General features: G+C 42.4%; 2 protein-coding genes and 1 long non-coding RNA gene across 4 annotated transcripts; 2 read left to right on the top strand and 1 right to left on the bottom strand.

Moving 5' to 3' along the window:
- The first annotated feature begins 93 nt into the window (after positions 1–93).
- Positions 94–18,097, top strand: lnx2a (ligand of numb-protein X 2a). 2 transcript variants are annotated; one of them, XM_033639202.2, is made up of 11 exons: positions 94–244; positions 2,558–3,116; positions 8,010–8,245; positions 9,076–9,213; positions 9,412–9,611; positions 10,997–11,410; positions 11,507–11,683; positions 13,256–13,433; positions 13,519–13,744; positions 14,451–14,609; positions 17,304–18,097. In XM_033639202.2, the coding sequence occupies exons 2-11, from the start codon at positions 2,713–2,715 to the stop codon at positions 17,437–17,439; spliced, it is 2,268 nt and encodes a 755-aa protein (XP_033495093.2). In that variant the 5' UTR covers positions 94–244; positions 2,558–2,712; the 3' UTR covers positions 17,440–18,097. The 2 variants fall into 2 exon arrangements, with proteins under 2 accessions (XP_033495093.2, XP_033495095.1); XM_033639204.2 differs by lacking the exon at positions 94–244 and having other exon boundaries at positions 2,976–3,116; positions 7,973–8,245.
- LOC144458945 (uncharacterized) lies at positions 8,264–8,730 on the top strand. Its single transcript, XR_013488278.1, has 2 exons — positions 8,264–8,405; positions 8,518–8,730. It is a non-coding gene; the product is annotated as an uncharacterized LOC144458945 (long non-coding RNA).
- A 122-nt stretch (positions 18,098–18,219) lies between the features above and the next one.
- On the bottom strand, positions 18,220–20,687 carry gtf3ab (general transcription factor IIIA, b). The gene is made up of 9 exons (XM_033639206.2): positions 20,482–20,687; positions 20,282–20,376; positions 20,100–20,196; positions 19,916–20,004; positions 19,746–19,819; positions 19,416–19,496; positions 19,087–19,319; positions 18,564–18,617; positions 18,220–18,470 (listed from the first exon to the last, which is right to left on the bottom strand). The coding sequence occupies exons 1-9, from the start codon at positions 20,593–20,595 to the stop codon at positions 18,336–18,338; spliced, it is 972 nt and encodes a 323-aa protein (XP_033495097.1). The 5' UTR covers positions 20,596–20,687; the 3' UTR covers positions 18,220–18,335.
- Positions 20,688–23,458: the final 2,771 nt, after the last annotated feature.

Here is a 23,458-nt window from a genome sequence, read left to right as displayed (position 1 = left end):
TATTTCTAAGCAGGCCGTTTGGAAACCACCTCTGACTCTGCTCTGAATTGACAGCCGCAGGCCCCGCCCAGTCGCCTTGACAGACAGCAGTGGGCGGGGCCAGCGCCGCCAAAGGCACGGGGGCGTTTTCGTGCGGGTTTGCGGAACGGGCCGTTGCGGTGAATGCGTGATTGAGGTCCCGCAGCTAATAATCGTCCCCCTTTTTGGGGCCGGAGTGCACGGCGCGGAGGAGCAGCCGGACAAGGTAACATTACATCTCCTTGTATCCAGTGTCTGCAGGAGCGGTGTCAGTGTGTGGTTGGCTTTGCTTTCATATTGCCATTGTCGCTTCATCTGTCCTAGCCTCTCCGCTGGTGGAGGGTGGGATGGAGTCAGACAGATGGGGGCAATGATTACAAAAAAATGCTCATGTCTAATCAAATGTGTTCAACGCCTGCGGGTGGTGTGTAGATCATGACACTTCATTTGGTGCGTTGCTGAGGTGTAGTCGGGCTGTGACAGTGAAAAAAATGATGGGAACTATCAATTACATCAGTGTCAGTTTTTGTTGTTATCATTGCATGTCTGACTGTTGTGGAAAAGCAGCCTTTTGCTACAGAGCATGCAGAGCAGCAGCTGCAGGCCTGTTCTTGCAAGTGGCCATCAGCCTCTCTAGATTTTGTTTTAAGATAAGAGACGACGAGATGGGGCTTTATGAAAATGTAGGCTAAGCCGACAGGACCTGAGATTTAAAATCTGTGGCCTAAAACATCATCTCATCTTCTTTGTAAATGTCATTTCTGCAGGCGAGGGTTGCTCATGGCTTGTCCTGTGCTGGAAGATTAGATTGTCATCTCTGAAAAATGAAAAATGAGCAGAGACAGGTGCAGGGCCAAGACTGTTATTTATTAATATAGAAAGCAGTGCAATGACAATAACAGCATGGCCTTGGACTCTCACACAGACACGCACAGTGGGATTAAAAGAGAGATATTTCACGAGCATTTGCCAGTCTTCATATGACTTGTGTAAAAGAATCTGTTGCTACAGAGTCCAGCTATGTTTTAAAATAGATTTAAGTGCTTTTCATGGCCCGGGCACGAAACTGCTGCCACAGTGAAAACCTGAAGACTTTACTTATTGATAAAGACTATTTGCAGGCTGTGGTGCCTCAAAAGCTCTTGTGCATGATGTGTTTTTGCTTGTGTAGACTTAGCATGTCTACAAGTCTGTGTGTGAATGTGTGTGTGATGTGGTGATGTCACAGCTTTGTTATAGGAACAGAGAAGCCTTGTGTCCTCATGATTAATTCATGTCCAGCTGCGGGATAGAGACAGAAGCAGCCAGTCACACACAGACAGGAGCACGTACTTAAAGGAGGCTGAAATAAGTAACTACCGGTCCGGTAGCCAAGGAGACAGGAGAGACAGGTTGTCACAGAGATGGGTAGCCGCGGAGACGAGACAAAACGAAAAAGCAGCTGAAAAAAGGAACCAAGGGGTCTCTCATCATCGTCTGCGCCGTCTGACAAGCTTTCAAGCTGTACCAGGGAGGAGCAGAGCATCCTGCTGAGAGAAATGCATCTGTTGTGTGGCTCCTCTGCATCCTTCTCCGGCTACACTCTGAATGTCAAGCCCCACTGAACAGAACAGGCTCCAGGTCGTCATGGAGACAAGAGCAGACCCCCGCTGGAACAGAGGCAGGTAGTCACTGTGGCTTGGCTGGCCTGCTGTGAGCTGAGGCACGCCCTCTGTCGTCTGCCGATTGCATCAGGCCCACAGGGGCTCAGGCTAATAGAGCGTCTGAAGGTCTGAATGGCTTTGGATGTGAAGCATTGTGGAAATGATCAGTGTGCACAGTGCATTAGCTCTGGGGACGCACTCTCCTCGTGGAGTGCTATATTTCAAGACTTTGCTTTAGGCATGTTCTCTTCCTGTTGCAGAGGAGACTGAATGCATCTACTGTACACGGCCCGAACCAAAAATATCAAGCTTGCTGTGGGGAATGTGTGAAGAACTCCTACTACTGTCTTGTCTGTTTAGTTTTCATCTCTTTCATGGACTTGACTTCCTGTCAGAGCCTCACACATCCTCTCCTCTGTCTCGTTTTTCCTGTTCTTGTTTTGTGCCTCTCTCAGATGTTTACATAACCTCTTTCGCCCCTCTTCTTATCTCCTTTTCTTCCTCCTCACTCTGCCTCTGCTCCTTTCTACCCCTGGCTGGCACTATTCTCCCTCACTGTTGCTTTCCCAATCCCACTTCCTCTGATCTGTGTCCTCTCTCTGCCTCAATCCCAGATAATTCCCTCTCTGTGGAATTGGAAGATTGCAGCAGGCGAGAGCAAAAGAGAGATTATACTGCCAGATTAGTGGACAGGAGCAGCAATACATAATCTCAGCGCACTCACTGACACACACACACACACACACACACACAGTGCCACTCTCGATCTCATGCAGACACGTGCCCACGTGCACAAAGCATTTGCCACATGAATAAATGCACAGGCACATAATCAGACACTTGTTGTTTTTCTGAAACAGCTGTTTAACCCTCTTTCTGTGCCCTCTGACCTGCAGGGTGATGTGCCATCAGCCACTGGGGGGCATCTGTCCTCTTTACAACTTCTTCATCCTGTGAAGCTTATGGGATAGGAGTGCGTGTGCCCCTTCCCAACACTGCAGCCCCACTGGAGTCATTTGTGCCAAAGCTGAGTTGCGTCGAAGGAGCAGAGATGGGCAGCCCGGGCTGTGAGGTGGGTCTGGCCGGGCCGGTGGAGCCAGCCCTGGAGGCTCTGTGCCCTGAGTGTGGCCAGATCCACCGCTGCTGGGAGAACCACCTTTACAACTACCGTCTGGAAGTGGACGACGACCTGGTGTGCCACATCTGCCTGCAGCCGCTGGTGCAGCCGCTGGACACGCCGTGCGGACACACCTTCTGCGCCCGCTGCCTGCGTAGCTTTCTCCAGGAGAGGGACTTCTGCCCGCTGGACAGGACACGGCTGCAGCTGCAGGCGTGCCGCAGATCCAGCATACTGGTGCACAAGCTGCTGGACAAGTTGTCCGTGTCCTGCCCTCTGACCCCAGTCTGCTCCCTCAGCATGCCACGATGTGACCTGGAGGCACACCTCAAACACAGGTAATAAAGCTTACATACGCACATAATAGATGAATGCTCTCATGAGAGCTGTGTGCAAACACACACAGATCAAACACTGTTCAGGATGTCACAAGCTTTGTAGCTTTGTTGTAGTGTATTGGAATCAGTTAGACAATTAACGAAGACACTGGTTGCTAGAGTTACTTTTACAGCTGAAAGGATTAGTCGATTAATTGATTAGTCGATTGACAGACAATGAATCAGCAACAATGTAGATAATGATCACTATTTTAAGTTTACTGGCAAAAATACCAGCAATTCACTGGTGTTAGCTTCTCAGGAGTGAGTTTGCTGATTCACTGAGTCTTATGAAACCAAACTTAATACTTTTGGGTTTCTAATGGTTGATGAGATGAAACAAGCAATTTGAAGACATCATTTTGGGATCTGGGAAACTCTAACAGGCTTTTTTGTCTCCATTTTCTGGCATTTTCCAAACTGAACCATTCGTCTATTAATGGAGATAAAAACAACTCACCTCTGTATGACTTTAAAAAGTTGCATTTGAAACCACTCCATCCTCACAATTGGCTTGTTTCTGGTGGGAACTTATCGCTCAGAGGAGTCGGACCTTCCAGCCATCGTTAACCTCATGGGTTTCACGCTTTGGCTTTTGGCCCATTTGGACCAGGTGCTGTGAGACCCTGAGGGGATTATTGGGCTGTAGGTCATGTGACGGGGGATTAGTGGTTCCCTACCGCAGTCATGGGTTGGCTGACCAGGAGCTCCATGTTCTCATTCTGCAATCATGCTGAGCAACTTCAACACCAGAGACCTTTTCAACCATTTCTTCTGCGAGACAGCCAAGGGCAACCCTGGCCTGTGGTGAGTCGAACACGGCGGGATGTGGTTTAGTGTGACTTGGGATGGCACAATGGCGCCTTTCACTGGTTTCCTCTACATGTCTTTCTCTATGTCTGTCAGTTCAACCTCTTTCTTGCTCTCTTCTCGGTTGTCTGTCTGTATACTGTATGTATTTGTTAATGCATCAGGGTTCCCATAGGTTTGGCTGTTGTTGCTGTCATATGGATGGAAGTAATCTAAATTTTGTATATGAGATGATATCACAATAAATGTAGCAGTGCCTGGAGAGTGATTTTACTTTGCTTGGTACAAATCGTTTGGTCAGAACATGCTGTCACTGTGAGAAAACTATAGCTATAGTGCTATTAAATTGGAGCAAACGTCTCTAACATTCCATTTTTTAAAGGTATACTATGCAGGAATTGGTGGCTGCTGTTTGTGAACCATATCACCAGCAAAAGTGAAAGTGAAATCCAACACCAGGTTCAGGCTTGTTCTCTAAATTTGTGCGGTTTTGGCACCATGTCTGTGATTTTGTAGCTTCCTCTTGGATATGTGATGCTTCCTGTCTGACATCAGGTTGCCATGTTTTATAAAGTCTCGACCTCTCTGTGCAGAACATCCCGAACACATCACTGGCTGAAGGCAGGGTCTCAGTCATAAGTGATGACTGAGTAGGATTACTTTTGTGTGAGTCCATACATTGTTTTACAGGAAAGTCATGCAATGTATACCTTTAAGATGTTGTGTTGAAGCGATCCATTGGTGTTTTGGCGCTTGATTATTGACTGACTATCCAGTGTTCGGCTAACACCTCAGTTAAGTCGAGGAGATTTTCCTTAACAAGCTCACACTAACAAGCTATTGCTAACAGGGTGTTAAAAGCTTTTCTGAGTCAGCTGTTTTTACTGGACACCCCCGCCACATACTTTATGTCTTTAAAGCAAGACTTACTTTTACTGAATGACGGCCATAAGGCCATATAACGGCCACAGGGATAATGGGAAGTTATGGTAAAACACAGTGTAAAGCCCCTTTTCCACTGCACAAAAGACATGCTAACACATGCTAACATCCAGCTTTTGTGTGCAATGGGAAAGGTTACAGTCGGCACTCACACTTGAGTGCGCAATAGCTACTTTTAGCCCCTTTACCCACAAGATGCAATGACAAACCACCATCCGTCTACGCCCAAGCTGTGCTTGAACATTGGTCCAAATGAATATGTACCAAGTTTGAAAGAGACTGAATAAGTTATAGATATAAAAAAGTATAAAAAAAAGTAACCACGGTAACAGTTTTCACTCTCCTCCATGCTGCTTTCTACTATTTATTGACCTGTTTTCCAGCCTGTCCGTGACATCGAACATTAAGCACTAATAAAATAAAAAAATACACAGAGAGGCGGCTCTGGTCTGCTAGCAATGAGAAAGGTGTCTACTGCCTATTTTTAGTAGGTTTTACCTTGTTTAAAATACCTATACACGCTAATTATGGAACAAGGGTATAACAGTAGCATGAATAGAGAAGAGACATTTAAAGTTAGCAAACTGACTTGGTTAATAGCATCGGTTACACGGTGATGTATCTAAATTTAGCTAACGTCAGCTAGCATAGCTACCCTAATCTACTGGTCACACTGGACCATGAAAGGCTCTAGAATCAAAATCCCTGATTCTGTTAAAGTGAGTACAGATTTAATTTCATGCTTAGAAATTTAACTTTTCATTTTTAGAGAAAAAGCGTTTTATTTCATCTTTCAAAAGTCACACAGTTGCACTTTAAGAAAAGATAGTAGAGTTTCTCTCATCCAGAAGATTCAAAACTAAATACTTTATTACCATATCAGCATGTTTGATTGGGATTTGTCTTAGTGAGCTCACTTAAACGACAAAAATAGTAAAACCACTCACTCTTAAAGCACATGATACATTAAACATAGATACTATCCTTAACTACACAATACAAAACCAGAAATCAGAAATACTTCATTAATCGCCAGGGGTGAAACTGTGAGAGGTTACTGTTGCTATATATATTATATATAGCATAGAGCAGACCAGCTGACCATTTTAAAAATCACGATGAAAATAAATGTATTCACACTGGGATATTTTTTGCACTTTAAATGTAAAACAAGGCGTTAGAGTGCATACAAAAGCATCCAAATAAAGCTTGATTATTTAAAACAGAAGTGCCAGGGTAGGACCCCTGACAGAGGTCCGTGCTGAGCCCTGAATGTCCTCCAAAACTAGAGACACACCTGCATACAGCAAATGTTGAAAGGCTGAAGAGAGGCAAATCAGTTATCATATATACTGATAAATATTAATGATTTTTGTTCATTAATTGGCCCTTGTACATAAGTAGACAAATAAGAATAAGAAATATATACAGTATGTGCATCAAATGTTAAATATACTTGCAAGAGTTGTGTAAGTAAGAATGAATTATGATTTTAAAAAGAATATAGCTCCATTTAATAATTTTACCAATCCTTGTACAATGATAAAAGCAGAAAACAAATGAATAAAATAAGATCCAACACATACAAGAGCAATAGAAAAAGCACTAGCACCTATAAGGGGAATCAGCAGCAAACTAAGGTTCAGAACGAAGCTTCAGGATTTCATTTCATCGCTGCAGCTCATTTAAACTTTCCTATCAACAGTCTTCTTGTCTTGGCCTTTTGATCAATCACATCAGCAGAAGGATACATCTCAGTGAAGGTTGCACACATTATGTTGGTGTGTGGAGAAGACAAGGGAGGATGGTTTAGCAGAGATCATACGAGGTCACTGTGAGGACTGACGTGACATTCTTCAGTAAAGATTAAACCTCGTGCCCACGTGGGTTCTCCCCTACCCTGCAGACTTAGGTCTAAGATAGTAACAGGAGCCAAGAGAGGGATCGGTCACTGAACATTAGATTAAAAGAGGAGAGTGCCAGGCCGCAGTGTTCTGTGGTGGTCAAGGTGGGCTGGTTGATCTTATTACTGGTGGTGTGTTTGTATGAGAACTGAGGGACTGTCGCTGTTCCTGAGCCAAAGTCCTTGAATTAAAGCCTCCATATGAGCGCAACCTGTTCAAGTTTTACCCTTTTACCTCTCAAACTATCACTTAGTCCTGATAGAAATGGTGAAAAATGATGCAAAGGAGAATTAGAAATGGTGAGAGTAAAATTACGTTACGCCACATAGCATCACACTGGTTGTTTTCTACTTTAAATATTGCAAGAGCAAAGTATCGTGGGACGGCAACATCTGTTTTCTATGGCCCTGTTCTTCTGAAGGAGGAAGGTAAATGAAGGATAGAAGCATTTAAATAATTCAACCAGCTCATAGCTGCCACTTACAGTTAATGCTTCAGTCAGTTAATGGTGAGACCACATTGATCCCTTGAGACTGTGTTTATTTTTAATTGTCTTTCACTGAAGGGTTTCTATTTGTGGGATAAGACTGATGCGTCTGTCTCCCCCAGAGTTATCTTTGTCTTTTTGGAAAGAACATCTCAGAGTGGCTAGACATTTTGCGACTGATGTATACATAATCATCTAATCATTTCAGTTATTTATAAAGCAAAAATGCCAAACTTATACTGCTTTCAGCTTCTCAAATGTGAGTACTTGTTGGTTTGTCTGTTTTATATCACAGTAAATTGAATATCCTTAGTTTGTAGACTGTTGGGTAATTAAAACAAGCAAACTCAAGAGTCATTGAGAGGTTTGGGAAATCGTGATGGACATTTTTTTACTATTTTCTTGTTTCAATTAATTTGTTTTTTGTGGTTAGTATTTTATATAAAGTGTGTTTTCACAGCCTGCACATGTACAAACATGTCTGACATGGAACGCATACAGATAAACGCAATTCACACAACACGCACATCTTCACTTTGCCCCCTGATTCCCTCCCAGCCACACATGACCCTGCACTCTGACCTCCTCTAAGGAGGACAGAGACTCTCCCTGATGGGATCAATTGCAGCACATTAAATTAACTGATGCCGAACCTGATTTTCTTTACACGTCAGATGGACTAACAAACTGACGCCTGTTGCTTGGTGAAAGGTGTCCCGGGACGAGGTGTCAGCAGACGAGCATGGACGGCCCGCGGTGTGAGAGCGGGGATGAGCGAGCGATGGTGACCAGCCCTCCCAGGTCGCCCCGCTCCCCACAGACAGACCTGAGGGACCGCACACCCTCTCCACCCTCCGGACCTAATAACACCAGCGGCAACGGGCCCGTGTGGACGGACGATGCCGGCCTCGACAACCCTGCCTTTGAGGAGAGCACGGAGGAAGAAAGTGAGTGGATCCCATGGCAGAGGCGTGGCCTCGAGACACTGACTTGGACTTGAGTCAGATTCAAGTCATCAATTTGTTTTCTTTAGACTCAGCAAAATCAGAAAAGACTCGCAACTGAACTTGGACTTGATACCTTTCCTCCAGGACCAAAAATTAACAAGTATGTCATTTAAAAAATGTCCCATGAATCACTAAATTTCCTGAATCAAGAAACATTAACATGTTTCGTTCCCAGCAAATCGGCACTTTAACTACATTCCCATGTTCCTCAGATGGTCCCATTCCCCGAGTTAGGAAGTCGTTCATCAGACTTTGGTGCATTCATGAACTGTAAGTCGTAATTTGGAAACAATGTGGAAGCTACAAAGAAGATATGTTGTACATTATTGCTCAGGGCATTAAATGTTCCAGTGGAGATTCTTGATGCTATCCAAATATGGTGAAACAGTTAGAAGCTTTATATTACAAAGGAATTTTGTCCCAGACTTGTTGTTGCACCAGTACATTCTCTAAAACTACGAAAGTATTGCTTTACCTGACTTGTTATCAGGGTAGATAACAGGGAAGATAACTTTTCTAATGAACCTAGGTCACTCTACGTGGACAAGAACTAACGGTTACAACCTAATATATTACAGATATGATATATGACATACAAAAAATTTCTTAACACAAAGCAAACATTCACTTTTGTCTGCCATGTTTCTTCATAGCCGTGTACAAAGTGAAGAGATATAGATTATCAATGAAGTCAGTCCAGTTAAGATGATAAAGAATCTATAGATTAGACGCAGTAGAAATGGCGTCGCTTCATGTCCCTCTGTCTGCAGGTGTGGTGGGGTTGGAGTGTGTTGTCCCCAGGGTGAAGCGGCCCCTCAGTAATCCTTGCATCCATCTCCTCCGCTCTGTCAGCTCCACCTCCTCTGGCTGGGACTGCCCTGAGTCACCGCCTCTCTCTGCTGAAGAAGGTATGACATCACTTCCTCCATTTGACTGAGCATCTTCGTAAAGGGCTGAACACCAGACATCTGAGATATTGCAGCTTCTTGCAATTGTAAGAGCTGTAATCTGAGACGGCTGGATAATCACATTCAGGCAACATTAGGAAGATGTGGAAATTAGATTGTGAAATGCAGCTGTGTAATGTGATTTGTGTGTCCATAAAGGCTGTGTGAAGTTACCCTCGCTTCCTGAAGGAGAGATAACTGCCATAGAGGTGCACCGAGCGAACCCGTATGTTGAGCTGGGCATCAGCGTCGTGGGGGGAAATGAGACGCCTCTCATCAACATTGTGATTCAGGAAGTGTACAGAGACGGTGTCATTGCACGAGACGGGAGGCTGCTGGCCGGCGATCAGATACTGCAGGTAAGAGCCTGATGTGATTTTAACAGACACACCATTTTTATACAGTTTTCTAAACATACTTCTGGCCAATTTAGACCTCACTGTAACTATTAGTGGTTCCTTTACCCCACACAATATCTTGTTCACTTTCCCCTAATTCAACTTTCTATAATTATTTTTAAATATAAATCAATATTTTTATATCAGTAATGGCTCAAACGACTACTTGTACATGAACGGGTCGCTCATAGTGACAAATATACAGAAAATTGTCGCCCAGCTCTGCAGTTCCCCTCAAACTCTATTTCATGTTTTTAGCTCTTTGCTTTGGCTTTAAAGGGACAGTTTGGATCTTTTGAAGTGGGGTTGCATGAGATACTGAGATACTTATCCATAGTGTGTGTATTAGATACAGTAGAGGCTGGTCGGCACACCCCCAGTTTAGAGAAGCAGACAGGGGTACCACCCTTGCTAAGCAATGCACTGCTGTGGATGCGGGCAGCAGCAAAATATTGTCAGTTTAAATTTTACCTGGTTGTTGGACAGCAATTTCCGACAGGGTTCTGAAGATGTTATATTGCTCTCTGTAAGGCCTGACACCATTAAGAAAAATAGTAATTTAACATCACTCAACGCAGGAGCTCCTGATCTACTGCTGCCTCGATTGGTTAGTTTATTTTTTGTTGTTGTGTGACTTTGGCATTTTAAAGGATTGGTTCAGATTCACCAAAAACGCACAATAACACAAACAAACTAAACATTCAAGGCAGCGGTAGACTAGAAGCTCCCATGTTCAGCGAGCTAAAATGACTGTTTTTGTCAATGGAGTCTGGCTGCTTTGACAAGAACATAGATGGGGAACCAAACCCTTATATTCTAAACATAGTGTGCACTTAAACCTATACTGATTTTTTTTAGGTTAACCTTATTTAAGTGGCTAAAATACATTTTGCTGCTTCCCCCGTCCACAGCAGTACATTGCTTAGCTTCTGAGTCAGTCCTCCTGTCTGCTTCTCCAAACTGAGGGTGCGTCGACTAACATCTACATTATGTAATACACTGACTATGAATAAGTACCTTATACACCCCCACTTAAAAAGATCAAAACTATCCCTTCAAAGCCCACAACCTCAATGTTTTGTTCACTCTCACCGCTTTCATCAGCCTAATTTCCAGCCGCAGCAGGAAGCCATTTTCAGCAAGGAACATGGACAAAGTGAGCGACTGCCTGGTCAAGATAGTGGAGCATTAAGCAACTAAAGAGCCAAATATTTTCTTAGTAGCTGGTGAAGACCAAAACAGAGCTAGTCTGAGATTAATATTGGATTTACATTTGTCAGATAGCCTACAAATGAATGTCATGGATTAATTGACCGTAACTTCCTCTGACTTATTTCTCTCACAAGGTGAACAATGTGGACATCAGCAACGTCCCCCACAGTTTTGCCCGCTCCACACTGGCACGCCCCTGCACCACCCTGCAGCTGACTGTGCTAAGGGAGCGTCGTTGTGCCTCCCGGGCGCCTCCCTCCTCTTCCTCCTCCACCCCGGCTGTGCCCCACGCCCCCTGCTCCACCCCTGAGGGCGCCCCATCTAGCCCCGCCACCCTGAGAATCACCCTACACAAGAGGGACTCCACAGAGCAGCTCGGCATCAAGCTGGTACGGCGAACGGATGAGTCAGGAGTGTTTGTGTTGGATCTGTTGGAGGGAGGCCTGGCAGCGAAGGATGGCAGACTGCGGAGTAACGACCGCGTGTTGGCAGTTAACGAGCAGGACCTACGCCACGGCACCCCGGAGCAGGCTGCACAGATCATACAGGTGAGAATGTGTTTAGTTTTATTTAGAAATAAAAACACAAAGTAGGAAATGTGAGTGAGAGATAAAGTCCCTAAAACTTCGACACTGTCTTCCCAGGCCAGCGGAGAGCGAGTCCACCTGCTGATTGGCCGACCCACCAAACCAACTCCTCCTCCTCCGCCGCCAAAATCAAGCTCCACCAGAGACCTCTACTGCCTTGATCACTTCCTGCCTAACCACAGCTCAACCCCGAGCCCTGTGCCCATACACCTCTCCCGCACCAGCACTCACAGAGTGAGCACGTGTCATATGTGTGTATGTGTGTTTGTGAGAGGGGGGTGGGGGTTCAGATTGTGTGTTCGGAGGTATTTTGACCTTTTTTAAATATTATTTTGCATCACTATCATGCAGGTCAAATAATTCATTGCTATTTATGTGGAACATGGAATAATAGAAATAATAAAGATGGATTTCAGAACATTAATATCAGTGACAAAGTACTTTACTGTACAGTGTGCACGATTTAGGGGATTTATTGACATCTAGTGATGAGGATTGCAGATTGCAAGCAGCTGAAACTTCTCCCGGTTAGAATTCTGTCAGCATTCATTGTAAGGAGGCTTTTGCTGTGAGCCAAATTACCCACAGAAGTCTCCTCCTGTCCAAAACAAACGGATCCAGTGAGTTAAACCGGTAAAAAACACTGAGTGATGCAGTTTTGCGTTAAGAGATTAGCATTTTTTCTGACGCTGCTCGATGCGGAGGGGCTGCTGTAGGCCACTTTTTGGTGAATTCTTTCTGGGCTACTGTAGAAACATGGCGGCATAACATGCCGATCTCCATGGATGAAGACCCACTACCTATGCAGTTATAAACGGCTCATTTTAAAGTAAAGAAAACACAATTTTTAAGTGATTATACACTAAAAGAAGCATACTTATTATATTATATTCCATTTCTGCCAATATATCCCGCTATATCCTACACACTGGACCTTTAAACGTTAAATTTGTATTAAAATACCATTGTTTTTATTACTTATAGGAACTGCATTTCTCAAGTTTCAAGTTTATTTAATTTATAAAGCACTTTAAAAAGCAAAAACAGACATACATGTTTACACATCCAAGCAGAGAGACAAGTGAGTGCATAGATGACATAAACAAGATTAAAACAGAAACAAAATCAAACACAATTTAAACCCAGGAAATCAGATAAATCATAGAAAAACCGATTAAACACAATTAAAAGCCAGAGAATAAAATAAGGTCTTAAGTTGCATCTTAAAAGCATCAGCAGACTTGGCCTGTCTAATGGCCTCCAGCAGGCTGAGGAGCAGCTACAGAAAAAGATCTGCCCCGGCCTTTGTTTTTCTTCCACGAATAGGGCACAGCCAACATTGCCAGGGTGGGCTGACCTGAGGGGTCTGGTGGTGCAGTGGTGCAGTGGGGGTGAGAAGGTCTGAGATATAAGTAGGAGAAGACTAGAAGGATTTAGAAGTATATCCTGACATGAACAGAGAGCCAGTGTAAAGATAGAAGTGATGCGATCTCGTTTCTTGGCTGTTGTTTTTAACCAGGCAGCAGCATTTTGAATAATTGTAAACAGGAAATGGTAGCCTGGGAAAAGCGTAGGTAGAGAGAGTCAGAGTAGTCCAGCCTGGGTGATAATAGTGCTGAATGACTCTTTCTATCAGAGGGTGATAGGAAATATCTAAAACTGGGGTTGGTTCTGATTTGGAAGAAGCTGGATTGGACTACCCGTTAAAACCTAGATCGCCATCAAGTATGACACCCAGATTCTTCATCTTCATGTGGTTTTCTGGTGTACTGACTGAACATGTGTTTGTGTTGTGATTATACCCAGGACCTTTCCCAGTGTGTGACCTGTAAGGAGAAACACATCACTGTGAAGAAGGAGCCCCACGAGTCTCTTGGCATGACCGTCGCAGGAGGGCGGGGCAGCAAGAGCGGGGAGCTGCCAATCTTTGTGACCAGCGTCCAACCACACGGCTGCTTGTCGAGGGATGGGCGAATCAAACGAGGTGAGAGTTGCCTCAGAAATTACAATAAAAAAAACTCAGCTCAACAACACCAGAAACTACAGCTTCTTTTTCCTCTGTCTTTCAGGTGATGTCCTGCTGAGTATCAACGGGCAGGACTTAACATATCTGAGCCACAGTGAGGCCGTGGGCACCCTGAAGGCCAGCGCTGCCTCGCCCTCGGTCCAGCTGCGGGTGCTGGAGGTCAGCATGGTGGAAGAGCATGACCACGACGAGCTGCTGCCTCACACACATGACAGTGACTTTGATGCCAACTGGTCCCCATCGTGGGTCATGTGGCTGGGCTTACCAAGGTGAGCACAAATTTGTCACAGTATTTTATTCAAGTTTATTATAAAAGTACTTTATTTAACTTTATTGTCACAGTACTTTCACTTTATCAAAGCTGCAGTTTTTAGTAGTTTAGTATTTTAGTGGTTTACAGTAGTTAAGAGGAGATTTCAAAATATCAAGATAAATATTGTGTATCGCGATATGTCCTAAAAATGTTGCAATATTTTTTCTAGGCTATATCACCCTGCCCATGATCAGTGCATAATATTGTTTGTCCATGTTAATTACTTTCTGACCAGGTCAGAATTTAAGGCACTGGACTGGAAATTAGGCTGATTGGATGTTTGAATGTCTGGATAGATGTCATTTTATGATTCTTTGCAAATTGCTAGAGGAAAGTTTAATTAGGGAACTTCAAAAATTATTTTTTAGAAAAAGTATTTTCCGTTATTCAACTGGCTAAAATTTTGGAAAAAGATTTTAGAAACACGTGAAATCACCCTAGTTGCAGATATTTTTCACTGAAGGATGGAAGCAAAATATCCCAAAATCTTATACCAGTGCATAGCAAAATGTTTTCGCCTGTAGAGTCTCCCTTTAAAGATTTTAAGTCACAAAAGACAAGTGTGAAAAGATAAAGCAGCGTCTTTGCTCCATGAAGGATAAAGCCTGTCTCTTTTGTCTGTCCAGCCCTCCTTCACTCTGCTCTCTGTCCTCTTCTTGCAGCTACCTGCACAGCAGTCATGAGATTGTCCTGCGGAGGAGCCACCCAGGCAGCTGGGGCTTCAGCATCGTCGGTGGATACGAGGAAAGTCACGGCAACCAGGCGTTCTTCATCAAGACCATCGTCCTCGGCACGCCTGCGTACTACGATGGACGCCTCAAGTAAGTGATCGGTTGTAGTGCTGTGGCTTCTGTTAGCGGTGGTGGTGAATTGTGACTGTGACCTCCAGTTGGTGACTGATAAGAGTGGCGTGATGATAGGCCGCGCCCACAGAGGGCATTACAACAATAAAGCAAAACATTTTCTGTGTTAACTATTTATTTTAGTAGTATACTTCTGATAAGAAACAACTGCATGATGAACATTAAAATTCAAAATAGAGGACCTTTCTCTTTGTGCATTTTGAGGAAAAATAATTGAAGGTCTGACATTTGTGTGTAAGTCATAAGTTCAAGTATTTATTCTACCCTTATTTTTCTCTCGTAGGACATAAGGTTTAATTTTTAATACGGAGCTTCATAAGTACGGCCTTTGCTCTGTCGTCAGTCTCTTATCTGTTGTCACAATGCAAACAGCTACCAACAAACAAACTGATTCTGTTTTACCTCATCGTTGTTCACATACAGTTTGACGTGAATATAATATAAATTATATAAATATGCTATCTATTGTAGGTTGAAAAAAAGCTAGGTAAACCCTGGTCTGCATTTAGTAAATGGGCACCTCTGCCCTCTGAGGGAGTCACTGATTAATCTGAAAGTTTCAGAACCACAGTTAAAATTTCTGTTAAAGTCCCACAACTAAGACTGGGGTTAAATTTCACCTCAGGGTCTTTATTTCTCTGTATCATGTCTGTACCAGCAAAAATGTACATATATATTGTATATATTTTTTTATTTAACCTTTATTTAACCAGGAGGACCCACTGAGACTGAAAATCTCTTTTACAAGAGAGACCTGGCCAAGTTAGCAGCCAATCAAAACACATTTTAAAATGCAACAAACACAACATATAATACAAAAATCCACAATAAAACAACAACTATTCAAACACTCTCAAGAAAACAAGCACATGACTCTGTCACCACATTCTTTATGATGGCCTTAAATTCATCAATGGATATAAGTGTTTCTGATTTTAAATCTTTTTGGAGAGTCTGTTAAAATCTGGGGTACACTGAAAAGCAACCACCTGGAGGAGCATAGCTGGTAACTAGCAGAGCTGACACACAGAAGGGTGCAGAGGTCGGCCAGTAGTAGCCCAATATTGCTTTTCTTGCCTAAAAAATAAGATTTGTCTTTTGATATTATACATTTTTCCTGTTACCAAAACATCCTACCAAAGCCAACAATAATTGATCCTGTTAATAAGTATTGTCTGAGTAGCCAAAGCTTCGTAATCCTCTGTGTCACTGAGCTCCAAAAACTATTAAAAATACACTAGCAATCACTGAGCACGGACTCTGGGTGTGATAGTGAGCTCATATCATATCTAGTACACTGGCAGTGACCAAGGAGGGATCATTTTGTACATGTCTGTTCTTTCCTTTTTTTGCAATTCTGATTTATGTGTATTTAGTCCATGTTTTTATATTTACTAAAATCATTTAATAAAAAGATTTTGAGTTAAATACACTAATAAGCCACAACTTTGCACTAAGTGCCATGTTTTATTTTTCATTACAATGAACATGACCACTGTAGTTTGTTTTGAGTCAATTCTTCGTACACCATCCGGCTGCTGCAAATACTTATTAGAATTCTAAATGTGTATTACTCTGCATCTGAAAATAGTCCCCAACAAATACTCTTTGTTGTTTGCTAAAAATGTACAGTCCACAGCCTTTTTGGAAACATACCTAACCTTTTCAAAATGATTTTTATTTTATTTTATTTCATTTCATTTCATTTCATTTTAATTTATTTTGTTTTGTTTTGTTTCATTTCATTACATGTAGTAGGAATGAATGGACTCATGGCTGAACCAGAAAAAGGACTTAAAAGTATTAACAGATGCACTAATGCATTTGTGGTTTAACTAACCAACTACAATTAACAATTATTAAAGATATTGATTAATGTTCTAATTATTTTCTCGATAAAGCAAATTATTGTTTGGTCTATTAAGTGTCAGAAAATACAAATAGTTTGTTTGAGTATGCCTCGTTGCCGAAGACAGCCGTGGCTGAAGGCATTATGTCGATTATAATTTGGTGGTCAAAGCTCACTGTGACCTCTCAAAACATATTTTTAGCCATAATTTAAGAATTCATACACTAATTATGACAGTAATAAGATAATAAAGTGATAGCATTTTATGTCCAAAAGGTCAGAGGTCAGCTTCACTGTGACATCCTAATGTTTTCTGGCAGTTATTCAGCGCCATAATTCAGGAACAGAAGGGGCGACATTTGGTCGGATTCTGAATCGGTGACACTAATCTTTGGTGCCCGCTCTGAAACTGGGTTGAATATGTGTGTGAAATATTCACGTCTCACCAAAAAAATACATTTAATACCTTTGAATAATTTCCTTCAAAGTCTTGACTACATATATGAAATGAGTCCAGACAGATATAGATGTAAACTGTAACATGACTGGTTGACAGATAGATAGATAGATAGATAGATAGATAGATAGATAGATAGATCACATGTAGGTCTAAGTCATGGGAATTTTTGATAATGAATGAATTCGTTTTTTGGCGGTCTCAAAGTTTTATTGTACTTTAAAGTTTCCTGTGTGAGTCACAGCCACACCAAATGTTTCAGTCGTCTTGTCTTCTTATTTAAATGTCTTCACATGATGTTCATAATGTAAAGTCCTTACTGACTTGTCTCTCTTTGTCACTCCAGGTGTGGTGACATGATCGTTGCGGTCAATGGCCTGTCGACAGCAGGAATGAGCCACTCGGCGCTGGTGCCCATGCTAAAGGAGCAGCGCAGCCGGGTGGCGCTGACTGTAGTCTCCTGGCCCGGCAGCCTGGTATAGCTAGGCCAGATCCATGAGCACCACACCGAGTCCACCCTGAATGTTCTATATCGGGAACGACCTTGGCCAAAGTGAACTGGTACACGCTACTGTACATCGCTCCATACCGGGCTTAATCCAGGACCAAAAGCATTCAGAACTGTAGTAGACCCAGCAGGACCAAGCCTGTCCTGACCAGGTGGGAACTGATCCAGATCGTGCCACGTCACTCGACAGACTGCACTCACAAACACACTGCTGTGTTCATATGGTCATGTTGTCATCGCTCCCGCAGGGAGAAATGGTACTGCAACTGTTAACAGGCGATCTGTGCTGTGTTCACCTCACCAGGCAGTTGTAGAATCCAGGGCTATATTCAGGTGGATGCATCGTTGCAGGTAGAGATAGAATATTAAATTAAAAAAAAATAAAAAGTAGCCTGTGATCCTCTTGTCATCTAGGATAATGACCTGTAATCACTCTAATAAAGATTTTCTGCAACACCAGCGCTGTATCCAGCTGAATAAGCCTCAGGCCTTATTAGAAACCTGCCGCACCCTGGGGGCTCAACTGCCCTTAGGCCTCATCACCATGACAACCAGCTGTCCCATCAGCTGGAGTTTTATACATGTGTGTGAATGTGTGTTCTGTTTGTTTAATAAACATTTCCTTCAAAGGATCAATGGCTCTACAGCGTTGCTTTTCCACTTTGCAGGTGGAGGTTGTCTGTCGTCTGTCTGAAGGCAGTCTGACATGTTTTAATGAAGCAGTTTATTAGGAACTTGAAAGATCTCAGTGTAGTGCTGTATTAACAAGGCTTTATTTCCACCTTAACATAAACAAAGTATATCAACAGAAAAATTGACTTGCTTCACTATTAATGAACACATACAAGCAGATATTTATATAACGCAGCCTCAAGATTTGTTATCCTTTAATGTTGTATTGCGCAGCTTCGCAGCGAGCTTGTTGGTCTCCGCTTGATTGGCTGCAGCTGCCAGTCTGGCCTGCTCCGCCATACGCCACGGCTGATTCTTTTTAGGGTGTAGATTCTGAAAGAGGAACAAAAATATAAACAGGAGGACAAGATGGAGGAGAAAAGTCACATTTAACCATTTTTTAAAAAGCTGACAAGGACACAGTACCTTCAGCTTTTTCTTTGCTGGGTCATGCACCACTCCATGTCGCCACAGGCTCTCCTGATTAACAATGACACCAATTACCAAGTGTGCTGTAGCAGCAATTTAAAGGATGAGGTCACCCAAAATCCCCAAAACATGACTCTTTGGGTGTCTGGCCATGTTTATAGTTTGTTTCCAAATGTGCTCTGGTTTTTTAAATATCTGCCACTGACACTTGAACTCGAGTTTATGCTGCTAATACACTGAAATACATTTAAGTTTTCAGTGAGCATCTTTCCAAAACTGTCACACTGGTTACCTTTGAGTCTATAGAAAATAGCTCTAGATAATCTTTAATCCAGAGAGCAAGGTTTAGATTATCCATTGCTGCAAAGAAATGCTTGTCATCGCCCTGAGCACCACAAACTAAATCCCATTTGCCTCTTGTTGTATTGTGGTTGCAGCAAAGTGTCAGTGTGCATATATCAAAGCCAACCCATCAGCATGACTGGATCCCACTAGTTTGTGATTCGAAGTGCAGGTTTACCTTCATGGCAAAGCTCTTCCCACAGCCGGCGTACGCACAGCTAAAGGGCTTCTTGCCCTCATGGTCTCCCAGTACATGACTCTCCAAGTTGAAGCGACGGGTGAACTTCTTATCGCACCCTTTCCTGGGGCACGACAGCTTCTTCTTCTCCCCAGTGTGGACACGAAGCTTGTGCTGATGCAAGAACCAGGTGTTGTTAAACAGCTTTTTGCACTCCCCACACGGCACCTTGACTGAGAACAGAGAAGGTGTTAAATACAGATGCCATTTGACAGCGTATGCAAAGCAACAAAACAGTATTTAACACTTGCACAGCATTAGATTCATACCTTTATGTTCTCTTCTGTGCTTCTGATATTCTGTCCAGGTCTTCCCCTGAAAGGGACACGCTTCGATCTCACAGGGGTAACCTGCAGCAGAGACAAAAACACAATTTGCATATTTTTTTTTTTTTTTTTTTTTTTTTTTTTTACTCCTGACAGTTAACTGATATCTTTGGGTTGTGGATAAAACAAGACATTTAAAAAGGACATCATCTTGGGCTTTAGAAAACACTGATATAAGAAATTAAACAAAATAGTCAACACATTGACGGTGAAAAAGGTGCAGCTCTACACACACCACTTAAAGAAATAAAAGCCTTCTGGTTATCCACCAACCTTCATGCACTTTCTCGTGATGCTTCAGTTTTCCATGAGAGGGAAATTCTCTTGTGCAGCCACTGAAAGTACAACTACATCACAACATAAATGGAAAAGGTCAGATTTAAGATGATTTAAGATAGATACAAATGTCAGTTATTCTTGCATCAGACGTGTTAGCCACTCACTGAAATAGCAGAAGCTGTTGGTGCTCACACTTATGGGCTTTGAGTTGGTTCCTCTTGTTGAAATCATTTGTGCAGCCCTGATGGTCGCACTGAAAGACAAGAGCAAAAGCAAGCCAGTACATCTTGGTTAATCTACCTGTGACAAAGTGACAAAGTGAAAAGGCAGACTTAAGGATCACCGTACTTTATATCGCTTCTCCTGGTGCTGGTGAACTCGAGCCATGTGGTTCTTCATGCTGGAGTTTGTCACAAAGGCCTTGGAGCATCCGTCAGCCAGACACCTGGAGACCAGAGTGTCTAACAGGTCAAAGCAAACACCAGTTTTAGTATCCAAAGTCATTTCAAATTAGGAATATAGCGGCTTACTTGTGTGGTTTTTCCCCACTGTGAGTGAGCTCATGTCTGGTGAGCTGGTAACGAGTGCAAAAGCTCTTGTCACAGTTCTCGCAGGAGAACGGTTTCTGAGGAGAAGTGGACAATCAAACACAATATCAACTGTCATGTGTCTGCGTGGTCTTTCTCATGTCATTTGTTCCTTTGGCTTCTAGCAGTTTGGAGCCACTTACCAATCCTGTATGTTTGCAAAGATGAGCCTCAAGCTTCCATAACTTACTGAATGTTAATTTACAATCGAAATATGAGCAAACATAGTTTTTTTGACTTTGCAACCTCTCTCCCATCTTTAATAAGAGATGTCAGATGTGGTGTTGTGGTCACAGACAAAACTAGTAGCAAAGGGGCAGGACACCTATTGACCTACAACCAGCAGCTCACCTGTGCTTAATTTATCTCAATGGAATGTACCAACTAGAGCAAGAAAGGGGGGTGTCCTACCTCACTGAAACTAAACTCAATATCTTTACCACAACAAATGGATATAATCATTTTTAACACCTTATAAAACCTCATACTCAGCAGTTCAGCTGTACAGGATTGTAGCACGACTGATGCAACCTTTAAGACTCTAGAAAATGATTTAGGTCTCTGACTTTAATAGTGATCCCATTGATACTCAAACATTATAAACGTCCATGACTCTTTCCTTCATTGATTGATTCAGGCTCTAAAAGTGTCACCCAGGCTCCTTGCAGTATGCGTCCATATCTGCTGATCTGTGTGTGTGGCGCGCAAGCAGGGAGAGAGGCGACTGTCTGTCTCCATTAATCACACACACACACACACCGAATTTAAAGCCCTAATCTTTATCTTATCAACACTCCAATATTGTTTTCTGATAGATGTGATTCACTGTTGTCAGAGAGTAGTCTTAAGTGAGATCCTTTGTGACCCACAAACGTGAAACTAAATCAACCTTTCTCAACCTGCGAAGCTAAAGCAGAAGAAGAAATGGGATATTTTTTCACTTTAATAAGCAATGAGAGCCACCACTGATCAGTTCAATACACTGAGGGGTTTTACTGGTACTGTGGTTTTACCAGTAGCTGTTAACTACTTTTGTTGTATAACACATAACAATGTCACTTTGCTGATTTTACGACTCTCTCTACTTGTGCTATTTTAGCTAAATACTAACCAGTAATTTAGCATTGTCACCTGCAGGTACAGTGGTCGCTGTTTAGCAAAGGTTACACCAGGTTTCCACCAGACACTTTCGGTATAGTATCTTTAGGATCAAAAATAACCCTTCAGACATGGTACCTAGACTCTAGGTCCATTTAGCATTTCCACTGCTAACAGTACACTTAAATGTGGTCCACTCATTATTAAAAGTGTATGTCATTCAAGAACTAGAACTAGAAAGCCTTTATTGTCATTGCATGGGAATACAAGGAAATAAGTTGTGACACTCAAGTGACGCATTTCAACAAAGATCATAAAAATGTAAAACACAGAACATTCAGTGGCAATAAAAATGCAGTAAATATAAAAGCATTTAAAGTGCAGCAAAGATCGCCAGAGAGACAATAAAAACAAATTGAATGGTCAAAGTTGTCACACTGAAATTTAAGGTGTGTTGATGGATTCACGTTGTCAGCTCATGCAGTGAGTAACATTACAAGTTAACGTTCCACCTTAAAAGTTGCCGGCAGTCGGCCCAGTGAATTAAGTTACTTTGTCTCAGTCTATAGCTGATTCTAGAGGCAGTAAAATATCCTTTATTTTATAGTTATAGTTTACTGATGTATGTAAAACTTGAACTTGTATGAACAGTGGTTTCATAGGCCCTACTGTCTGTTTATTTACTGACAAAGTGGCAGTATTTGAGTTGAGATGAGAGATGAGGTTGTTTTGTCAAGATATAGTGACAGTTTCAGCAAATATAAAAAAAAAATATTTTCATAAAAGTTTTCATAAAGCTTTAACTAACATTAGCCACTATAAGCTATTGGTCATACCAGACCAAGTGGGCTGAGGCTGTAGCAGAACTCCTGAGTGTATTAAACTGAGGAAGGGTGCATTTATTATTTATGAATTTAACTTTTTAATTGTCAGAAATGCAATTTATTTCCTCTTTTAAAAGTTAAAGTCTTGCTTTAAGAAACTGTCCTTTGATTAAAGCAGAAATTCAGATATTCAAGATAATATCAGACTGCGTAATGTAAGACTTTGTAACATTTTACTGGTTTAACATTGTGTAACAGTAACACAACTAGAGAAGAGTCGACAAAACAAGTAGTTAGTAATGTCTGCTATACAGTAATATTTATTTAAAGTTTGCTAACATTAGCTAAGATAAGTCAGCAGAAGCTAATGGTCACACCAGAATAAGTTAGCATGTAGCAGCAAAACCCCTGAGTGTATTGAACTGAGAAAAGGTGCATTTGTTTGTTTATGAATTTAACTTTTCATTTGTAAGAGCTTTATTCTCTTCCAAAGCTTACACAGACTCGCTGTAGATTTAAAAAAGACAGATTTTAAAGGCTCTGTAAAAAACACAGAGACACTGTCAATCTAATAAGGCTATCTTCTTGTCCAAACATTAGCGCTCAACCTCTGAGCCCATGCCATGCTCTCATGTGAAACCTTTGACTGACTTTTGTGAATACAGCCTATTGAGAGCCTGTTGGGCGTTACCTCGCTGCCCTCCCACGCTTCAGGTAAGCATGCCTGGGTCAGTTGACACCTTTATCAGCCTCCTGCTCCTCTCATCCGGTCCCCCCACCCTCACCGCCTCCACCTGTGCTGTCAGGGCCAGGATCAATACAGCTGGCCCAATATCCACATACATGACCATGCCTCCCCCCACGGGCTCTGATAACCACACAGACTCTATCACCCCACCTATCGCACACAGAGATACAGCATGTACTCTGTTTGGCCTGCAGTGGGATTTCCCTGTGCCTTTGTCAAAGCTCCAGGCCTTTCCCAAACACACACAGATCATGTGGACATACGATGTCACACCCACACTTTCATCGCAGTCACAAATATTACTTTCAACACCACTGAGGGCCTGTTTTCTTCTAAGAGTAAGAGAGTATGTGTGCTGGTGAGGAGGAGGAAGAAGAGCAGAGTTTAAAGGGTTGGTTCGACCAAAACACGAAAAACACATATTTCATCATTTACCACCTGTAGGCATTT

The sequence above is a fragment of the Epinephelus lanceolatus genome, chromosome 20 (genome assembly GCF_041903045.1).
Source record: "Epinephelus lanceolatus isolate andai-2023 chromosome 20, ASM4190304v1, whole genome shotgun sequence".
NCBI lineage: Eukaryota > Metazoa > Chordata > Actinopteri > Perciformes > Serranidae > Epinephelus > Epinephelus lanceolatus.
This window is presented reverse-complemented; position numbering and strand designations above follow the sequence as displayed.